Below are 9,514 nucleotides of genomic sequence, written 5' to 3'. Positions count from 1 at the left end.
TTTAACATACTGTTAGGGTCTCCTACTGCTGCACGCATTGCTGAACTGTTTAAAGACTGGACCCTATAACCAAAGGCAAACATATGCCTTAGTTTCTGAACTCAAGTACTTGGTATGTAAAACACTTCTGGCACATTGAGAGACTTTGTTGAATGGGCCAGCATCTGTTTTCATGCCATTGTTTTGTCAAAATGAACTGCACTGGAATCCAGGGAATCCCACCACTGGGACAGACTCCTATTAGACCACATGAACTCTCATACCACTGCTAGGGTAGGTAAGGATGCGCATAGTAAGTTTTTCCTTTATGGGGAAAGTAAAATTCGTTGAATAGCTATGAACTTTAATGTCCCAAGTGCGCAAAACCTGGTCATTATCCAGTCTGAAGAAACAGCCAGCAAGCAATTTAGTCATCTTTTATAATTAACGCAAACTTAATATGATCTCTCTATGCTGCTTTCCCAGTGCTTTTCACTGAAGACAATAATACTGGGGGTAGGGTTGCTTTCTATTAAGTGTACAACTTCAACTGCAAGATACTGATTAAACCATGTATACAATTCATATTTGAAGGAAGGTTCTTAGAAGAATGAGATTTTAGCCAAGGTATTTAAATATTTTAATGTGCAGTTTTAGAAACATAGCAGCATCAGTGGCCACCTATGGCAAAGATTGAGGAAGTTTTGATCAATAATTTAAAAACTAATCCCTAAGACTGGAGTTTGTTCACAGAAACACTGGTTGCAACTACATTTCCACACCAACTCTTTAGGTGCAAACTGCTAACAGCAATAAGGATGCTTTTCAGTTTTATTGAAAATGCTTGTTCTCAGTGCCATGCAGACATTTTAATGTGGTAGCACCAAATTCGTAGTTTGTGCTCTGAAATCATGCAGAATTTCCTATCAGCCTGTTTAAAACCATTCCTCCTCCACTAGAAAAATAAGCTAAGGCTGCATCCAGCCAGCCACGATGAACTGTCTTTGCTTAGTTTTCTAAACTTTTTTTTTTTTTTAAACTTGCTGTTTTTCAGTTGATTAAAGCTCAGAGAACAACTTTTGCTGGATATAACATGCATGCTTTGAATGGCGTAGACAAGTTAGAGAGTATATCTTCATGTGTGAATGACTCAAATGGATGAACAGTGTAGATGGTAAATTCTAAGGACCCATGACCCTAAGCTAAGAATACAAAGCAGGAAGGCAACTATTTGTCCTTGAATGTTCAGTTGAGCCATTTCTATCTTGCGCTAACAGAGTCTGATCCTATGGACTTCCTTACCTTCTTGAGAGTATGTATAGTGTGCCTTGTATCCTAATATACTCCCTTTCCCTAATCTCCATTAAGGCTTATTGTGCTTAAACTGTAATAGCTGTAAATACAGGTATTTTCTGCTTCCCCTGCGTGCCTCTGTTGCAACAGGTGCATTTTACAAATAGCTGAATAAAATAGGAAACTATAACAGAGCAGTGTCTATGGCTGCTTTTAAGTGGTGAAGTAATGCCTCTGGAGGTGGGGAAAGAGACTTGAGGTCCAGTTTCTTGAAATCCTCATTAGCGCTCAAAGAAGTTAGCACTTCCACAGTCCTCTTTAAGTCAAACACTGAGTGCAGCATGCCTAGAGTGGAGATGGCAGCTTTGGGACTGTTCTTTGCTAAAGCTTCGTCATCCAGGACACTTTTCAAGGCTGAAATCCTGTTCTCTGCAATCACCTTCAGGAAGTTGTAGAACTCTTTGTAGTCTATGCCCGTGCAGCTTTTCATGATTACCTAAGGAACAAGCCACGCTAAGCTTAAATGCCTCCTTTTTAACTAGAGCAAGAGTGAAAACAAACCCACCCTTATCAAGGCAGTAAGTGGCTGAAATATTTATGGTAACCACATTTAAGCCTTTCTCTTGTGGTTTCCTGCTGCCTAGTAAGAGTAAAATGTATTGTCATGGATAGGAAATTTGATTATTTCCAAATGCCACAATCAATTGCCGTGGTGCTGCCGGCTTGTTTCCATTCTGTTGTATGTGTTCACTTGCCGGAGCTGCTCTCTGCCAGCTGCAGAGTAGTTTCCTTAAATAAGACTTCCTCCACCTTTACAGGCTGCTTCATAAAGGTTTTTGGAGCTTTGGATAGAGAATATCACTCAATTACAGTTATTCCTTCTCAAAGCGGCACTTGCAAAAGTAAGACCTGCTGCAGCCAGTGCTTCTAAACTGGTCTTAAGCAGCACACTCCATTGGATCTCAAGGGATTTTAACATCGTATTCAAGCAATCGTCCTGCCTAGGGTTCTATAACATCAGCTTTACTGTTCCCAAGGGCAATAGATTTCAAGCAGGGAAATGTACCACTGACTGCCTTTCATGAAACTTGACTTAACTAGTAATGAAAAGGTCTAGAAATTGGATTGGTGGGCAAGGATCAACACACAAAACTTCAGCTCTGTAGTCACCTATTCTGAAATGAATGGTGCAAGCACATGTGCTTGCACAAGTCTCTAACCATCAAACTGACTTGCTCATGCTGTTTCCCAACTTGGAAACAAGCATAAACCTCCGAATAGGAACCAGCATAAGGCCCTATCCGTCTTAAAGCTGATAGGGACCATGCAAAGTGGCGTTCATCGTTTGACCAGCTGTTATACCTGACATTGTAGGTGCCAATCATCCATAGTCTCTCTCCATTCACTAATTTCCCGTTGGACAGCTGCCAATTCATCCTGCAGGAAGCACCACATGATAGCTACGTTGCAGCCATTCACCCAGTTGTGATTAATGGAAATGGTATCCTCCTGCAAGACATTGTGAATTTAACTAATTATTAACCTCAGCCTGTGAGTGTGTGCACACAGAGTGCAGACACATGAAATCCCACCCACTATCCCTCCCTCAGTGAGTGGAATGGCCCCTGTAATGTCAAAGCGACTCGCTCATCTTCAAAGACCATCTCTTTGTTAAAAACCTCCTGCCCACATTTCCCCCTGCTCAGGCTTCCTCTCTGACACTTGGTCTTTGCACTATTTCTTCCCCCTTCCTGAATACAACCAGAACCAATTGTGTTTTGCTGTAAATCTATGTATTAAAAAGAGAAGTGTGGTTTAAGTTAGCTAATGTTCTGATGTTTGCAAAACTCCAGGGCAGTGTAAGTCAGGATATATCTAGACTACATTCCTCAAGGAAGGCAAGGTGACACTTTATAGTTTAATTGATTCTAAGTCTTCCAGCTATGGTTGCATGGGCCACATCCACACAAGTGTGGGCATTTGGCTACCCGGGGACAACTAGCAGTGGGACACCTTGTGCTGCCACTACTTGTTCCCAGGGAACGCCTGTGCCATTTGCCCTCTGGCGCGCAGCAGGTTACCTTGGGTGGTGTCAAGGACGCCGGCCTCAGCAGCCTTAGATAGGGTCCTGGGGGCTTCCTGGGCTGCAGCAGTGGTGATCCTGCCGCTTGGAGCCTGGCTGGCAGCTGGAGTGCAGCTCTGGCCGGCTAGACTCTGTTTCTGAGCAGCACACACTGCCCCCATGTGTGCTGCTCCACTTTTTCTTTATGTGGTTTTGACCCCTGGATATCCAGGGGTCAAACCTCCCTCCAACCCCTACACTGCTTCCTTGCAGTGTGGAGAACAGCTGAACTTGCAGTATGTGCACCAGTGCCACATACCACATGGCTGAGCTTGTCTGGACACAGCTATGGGGCTCAGCATGGGCTAATTTAACTTCATGGTGAGTGCATTTCCCCTAGATCTTGCATACTACCTGCTGCTCTTCTGCAAACGCGATGCCTTAACTGCCTAAAGAAACTCTTCAGAGGGTTTCAGGAAGCATGTGGCTGCTGAGGGTCACAGTTATCTTACCAGGTTGTAAACCTGATGATGCCATCCACTAGGGATGAAGATGATCTCTCCTGCTTCCTGTATGACTTCAACAGGGGGGGAGCTTTGGGCACAGCGAGGGTAAATGCTGCTGTCATGAAGATTAGGCGCAGTGATGTCAAAAGGCAAGTTACCATGGCGATCTCTAAGGTACTCCTCCTCCTCTGGAGGGTAGAGCAGCCATTTCTTTTTCCCACAGATATTGGCTGACCAGCTGTAGGAACGGAAGACGTCTGCATGAAATGGAGTCCTGTGGGCCAAGACAGAGGGTTCAGCAAACTGAGACAAAACCCGTAAGCAAATTCAAAGCTAAGAGCATTTTCTGGCTTCACACAGATCTCCAAAATTCTACAATGCAGCTCCCATGCACATGGCCTCACCACTGAGCTAGACAAACAGGAGCAGAATGCACCTACAAGCATTTGTCCCACGACACGCTGGAGGCACAGTGTAGACATGCAACTCCTATCACCTCTTTGTTGGTCAAAACCAAGTTTAAGCACCCTCTCCCCTTCATACCCACCCTTTCTCCCTGCTGAGAAGTTTTCAATCTAGATATCAGGTCATTTGAGGGCAGCAGGTTCTACAGTATAGGTTGAAGCCAATATGGAAAGGGCTGGTTTATCACCAGTGAACAATACAAAGCTGGACTTTGTTTTGTACCTACAAAGCACTTAGTTAACTCATCAGCTCCCTCATGAGGCTTTTGCTGGCCCTACAGACTCAATACATGAAAGGCTTCAATACTTGAAGCAAAGGCACTTCACTGCTGCTCAATCTCTGTGCATTTACTCAAGCTGCTAGGATATTCAGTGCAGAAATCCTCACTTGTATTTTCCTCCCCTGGATATGTCAAAGCTGCAGGTCTTAATGTGAAGCGCAAGTTCTAACTGCTTTGTGTGTGCTTGTATTCTAAACCAGTCGTGTTGATAGTTTCTGTTGTGCTCTGCTTAGGCAAATCTGTTTTTTCTGAGGAAGGACTACAGTTTGCTGCTTTTTCCCTATTCACTCTCCATTTTTTTAGCCCCAGTAAGATATAATGGTACTATGGTACACTTCCACTGCACAAATTGTACACTTGGCTAGGATGGGCAATCTTACTGGTGGCACTTAGTTCCTTCTCTCTGACCTCATTTCCTCTTGTGCTTTATACCCGCCTGTTAGACCTTGTCTCTACTTTGTGTTTTTCAAACTTTTTTGACTCCAGGTGTTGCTGGAGAATGCCGCTCTTAGCTTTCAATCATCTTTTGACTACAGAAATATTAGAGAGCCATTCTTGTGTGACAAAGAACTCAAAGTCCATGACAGATCAAAATGCTTTTGATATTCTGAATTTCCATTTAGAATCTCTGGCCTTGCCCAGATGAGCGCGGTCGTTTGCTTCCCTGGGGACAAGCAGCAGTGGTACACCTTGTGCCGCTTTTACTTGTCTTCGGGGAACTATGGAGCATGGTAGATTACCCCAGGTTGGGTAGGTGAAGCTGGGGCCAGCAACTGTCTTGGCCCCAGCAGCCTTACCTGGGGTCCTGGGGCCCCAGAGAGCTGCAGCCGTAGTGTTATTGCAGCCAGGAACCTGGCCAGCAGCTGGAGTGTGGCTTTGGCTGGCCAGGCTGTGGTTTTGGGCAGCACATGTGCACCACCCCAATCTTTTAAGGTACACGTTTTTTGACCCCAGGATCTCCCAAGGTTAACACCCCCCCACACACAGACTGCAAGGTAGCAGCACGGGGAATACCTGCATGTGCGGTGCGTGTCCAAGCTCATCTGGACACGACCTCTGGGTTTATCTTGTGAATTATATGTAGTTGTCTGCACAGTGAACAGTACAAATATGCTATGGCACCCTTAAAAGGATCCTGTGCCACTCTAGTTAAGAACTACTGCTCTGCTTAGATTAAGTTGCCTTATTTTATGTTGTGTTGCACCCAGCACAATAGCCCTCAGCGGTGATGGAGATTTCTGGATGCTACTGGAATGCTAATAATAACACCTTTTGAGCAGTACATAAGAATGAGGAGAAACAAAGGTACTTTTACCATGACCCTTTAGGTCCCATGTAGACAAAGCGATAGTCATCCACAGCTAAGGCATCCCAGTATTCATTTAGCCAGTCAGAAGAGAAGTAGATAGGGATTGTATAGACATCTTGCTCTGGGAAAGCTCTTAAAAAAAGACAAAGCAAAGAGTTTCAGAGGAAGGCAATCTTCAGTCAGAATTTCAGCTTCCCAGTAGTTAAGGGTGCTAGACCAGTGTTGGAAGTGGGTCGCTGATACCTTACTGTCATCTTCTTCAAGTCAGTTAACAGTCCCGGGTCCTCTATCTGCCCACCCACATGAACAGGGGGATGGTCAACCACTGTTTGCAGAACATGGAAGGAAAAGTACTTTAGAAAACAAGTGTCCTCCCTCAGTAAGAAGCCTCTGTGCCTAGTCATTTGTCCAACTGAGTCACCTCCTAGCAGATGTATATGAAGCCAAAGCCAGTTTATAGATGTCCTGACTGCCCCTGAAGAATTATATCAGTTAGTATACTGCTGCCTCTTGGCGGTCTTAAAAAGCTGTTTTTTACAACCAACCAGACTCTTCATAGCAAAGCAGAACCTCCATGTCTATAAAAGTAGATGCAGGCCAACAGGAAGGCCCTGTCTAGATGCTTATCCTAGAAGTCCCTGCCACTGCAGACAGGGCCAGAGAAACAGGAGCCACTTTCAATGCAGCAAACTAGAATCGGCGGCCAGAGTCAGCCAGGGAGGAAGGGAAGCTAGAGCAGGGGGAGAGGAGCACTAGAGGTGTGGACAGCATGAAGAGGGGAGCAAGTGTCCAGATTCATAGATTGTAGAGTCAGAAGGAACCACAATGGATCATTGTGTCTGGCCCCCTGTCTCTGGCAGGAAAGAGGACCGAAGTCAGACAACCCCAGCTAGGTGTCTATCAAGCCTCCTCTTGAAGATCTCCAAGGTAGGTGATAGCACCACCTCTCTTGGCAGCCCATTCCAGATTCTGGCCATCCTTACTGTAAAAAAAAAATTCTTCCTAATGTCTAACCTAAATCTGCTCTCCACTAGTTTGCACTCATTGTTCCTAGTTACTCCCTGGGATGCTCTGGCAAATAGCGCATCACCAATTCCCTGTTGTCCTCCCTTGATAAACTTATAAGTGGCTACAGGGTCTCCTGTCAGGTGTCTCTTGTGAAGGCTGAAGAGATCGAGATCTCTCAACCTCCCCTCATAGGGTCTTTCACGGAGGCCACTAATCATGCAAGTGGCCCTCCTCTGAACCCTCTCCAGATTCTCCATGTCCCTCTTGAAGTGCAGTGCCCAAAACTGGACACAGTGCTCCAACTGCAGCCTGACCAATGCCACATAGAGGAGGAACATCACCTCCCTCCATCTGTTGGTCATGCAACTGCTAATACACGACAAGGTGCGATTGGCTTCGTTGATGGCCTCGTTACACTGGTGGCTCATGTTCATCTTGGACTTAACTCCAAGATTTCTCTCAGCCTCTGAGCTGCTGAGGAGGTCATCCCCCAACCTATAGGTGTGCTGGGGATTCCTCCTTCCTAGGTGGAGTACCTTACGTTTATCTTTGTTGAATTGCATCTTACTTCATTCCGCCCATTGATCCAACCTGTCCAGGTTGGCTTGTATCTGTTCCCTGCCCTCTGGCGTGTTAACTTTGCCTCATAACTTGGTATCATCTGTGAATTTGAAGAAAGTGCTCTCCACACCCTCGTCCAAATTGCTGATGAAGATATTTAATAACACCGGTCCAAGGACCGAACCTGGTGGAACCCCACTGCCCACCTCCTTCCAGGCTGAGAACAACCCATCCACCATCACTCTCTGGGTGCGGTCCCTAAGCCAGTTAGAGTCTGCGTGTGGCACTTGCAGGCCACTAGCCAGATGGGTCAGCATTCCCCACCTCTCTGGTTTCACCTAGAGCTATGCTGACAGGTCAGCAAACACTCTGCCCAGCTGGGAGCACCAGCCCCCTGACATAGCCACAAGACCACCAGTGCAGCCCAGGATGCATGCCAAGGCTTGCTTCTCCACTCCTCTCTGGGGAAACGGGAAAGAAGCATCCAGGATGGGAAGATGCAACAAACAGAAAAGGAGATTTACAATTAACTTTTTCAATGAAAGGACAAAAGTGCTTACTTCACTTAGGTACGGTTAATGGCACAAATGATCCCGACGTATCTTTTCCTTGTAAACTTTTACCATAAGCCAAAGGCCAAAATGATAGCCACTGTGACATCCCTGAAGTTGCCCCTGGGATATTCACACAAAAAGACTGTGAGAGGGAGATGGGAGGTATCCAGGAGACACTGTCTTTATAAGATGTGTCTCACACTATGAGAATGGTTGGAAGAACTCCAAGAGGTGTGGTACCTCAGTGTAGTGCAGCAGTAGTATTTCAGTGGACAGCTGCTAAATAATGACACTACCTACAGTAAGGAGAGAGTAGTGTAAATGAGTAAGAAGTTTACTGTTGTGTTATGGCATGCAGAGGGAATCAAAGTGCTCTCTTACCTGTACAAGTGCCAGTCTTTCAAATAGAGGCACCCCCGGGGTGAGGAGTAGTTACGTGCAATGTGTTCTTTCCAATAGCTAACATATTCCTTGAAAGGGATCTGTTCCTTTGGATTGGCATTGTACTCCTTGACCTCACAGTTGGCAACAGGTACTACAGCCTCCCCTGAAATGTAAACATTTTGGGGGAAAAAAAACAATTGACAGCAAATCTAAAACCTCCTGTATTTTGCACCTAGGCTGCACCTGTGCTAGGTGCTGTATAAATATATATGAAGACACGGATTGTTTCATCCATCTCACTTCCCTGAGATCAACAGCATTATTTATATCATGAGTATCGGAAGTCCTAACAATGCTTGCAGTAGTGACCTTTCAGCAAGTCTTACCAAGTAAACAGGACCGGGAATGAGATATGGGTTGCTGAAAAAAATTATGACTCTTGCAGGATAGAGTATGAAGATGCATGATAGCAGGAGTCTAATTCTCTCCAACTCACATAAACAGACAAGCACTTGAGCATGTGTAGGACAATTCACAAGTTTAAAGAGAAGCAGTTGCATAAATTACAGTAGGACTGTCCAACTTCAGAGGCCAGAAGGCCAAATGCTGCATAGGTTGCAGGCCCACAGCCCAGGCAGGATACACGCTGCACAGACTTCTTGGGACCTCCCCCAACCATGCAAGTCTCCCTGCTACCATCCACCACCATGCGGGCAATTCCTGCCCCCTCCAGCTGCTGTCACCAGATCCTAGAGCAGTGCAGGAGCAATGGGGGCAGCAGGCAGGAGTCCAGGGGCCACACTAAGCCATTGTGGGCTGCCAATTGGACAACTTTGAATTACATGATGGAACGTAAAGTATGTGAAGGTGGTGTCACATGTTCAACTTAACACTATGTGCAGTTAAAATGGGAGCAAATGCATGCCCAAGCAGTTTAGTATGTGTTAAGTGTCATCCGGGCATTGCAAAGTTGCTCCCTTTCAGACAAGGATTATCTAGCATAGTTTCATAGTTTCTAGGGTCGGAAGGGACCCGAGCAGATCATCTAGTCCGACCCCCTGCCATGGCAGGAAAAAGTACTGGGGTCAAACGACCCCAGCAAGATGTGCATCT

The 9,514-nt window shown here is 45.7% G+C and overlaps 1 protein-coding gene across 1 annotated transcript in view; it reads right to left on the bottom strand.

The window, feature by feature from the left end:
* Positions 1 to 602: 602 nt before the first annotated feature.
* JMJD4 (jumonji domain containing 4) overlaps positions 603 to 9,514 on the bottom strand; it is a 13,539-nt gene continuing 4,627 nt past the window's right edge. Inside the window, exons 3-7 of the mRNA XM_019529654.1 lie at positions 8,399 to 8,564; positions 5,901 to 6,026; positions 3,847 to 4,114; positions 2,635 to 2,781; positions 603 to 1,768 (exon numbers count right to left, since the gene is read on the bottom strand). Of these exons, the coding sequence (XP_019385199.1) occupies positions 1,457 to 1,768; positions 2,635 to 2,781; positions 3,847 to 4,114; positions 5,901 to 6,026; positions 8,399 to 8,564 (1,019 nt within the window). The 3' untranslated portion in view covers positions 603 to 1,456. The remainder of the gene's footprint in view (positions 1,769 to 2,634; positions 2,782 to 3,846; positions 4,115 to 5,900; positions 6,027 to 8,398; positions 8,565 to 9,514) is intronic.

The sequence above is a fragment of the Crocodylus porosus genome, unplaced genomic scaffold (genome assembly GCF_001723895.1).
Source record: "Crocodylus porosus isolate Cpor-Errol unplaced genomic scaffold, CroPor_comp1, whole genome shotgun sequence".
In the NCBI taxonomy this organism is placed as follows: domain Eukaryota; kingdom Metazoa; phylum Chordata; order Crocodylia; family Crocodylidae; genus Crocodylus; species Crocodylus porosus.
Note: the sequence above shows the minus strand (reverse complement) of the source record. Positions and strands in the feature narration are given on the sequence as shown.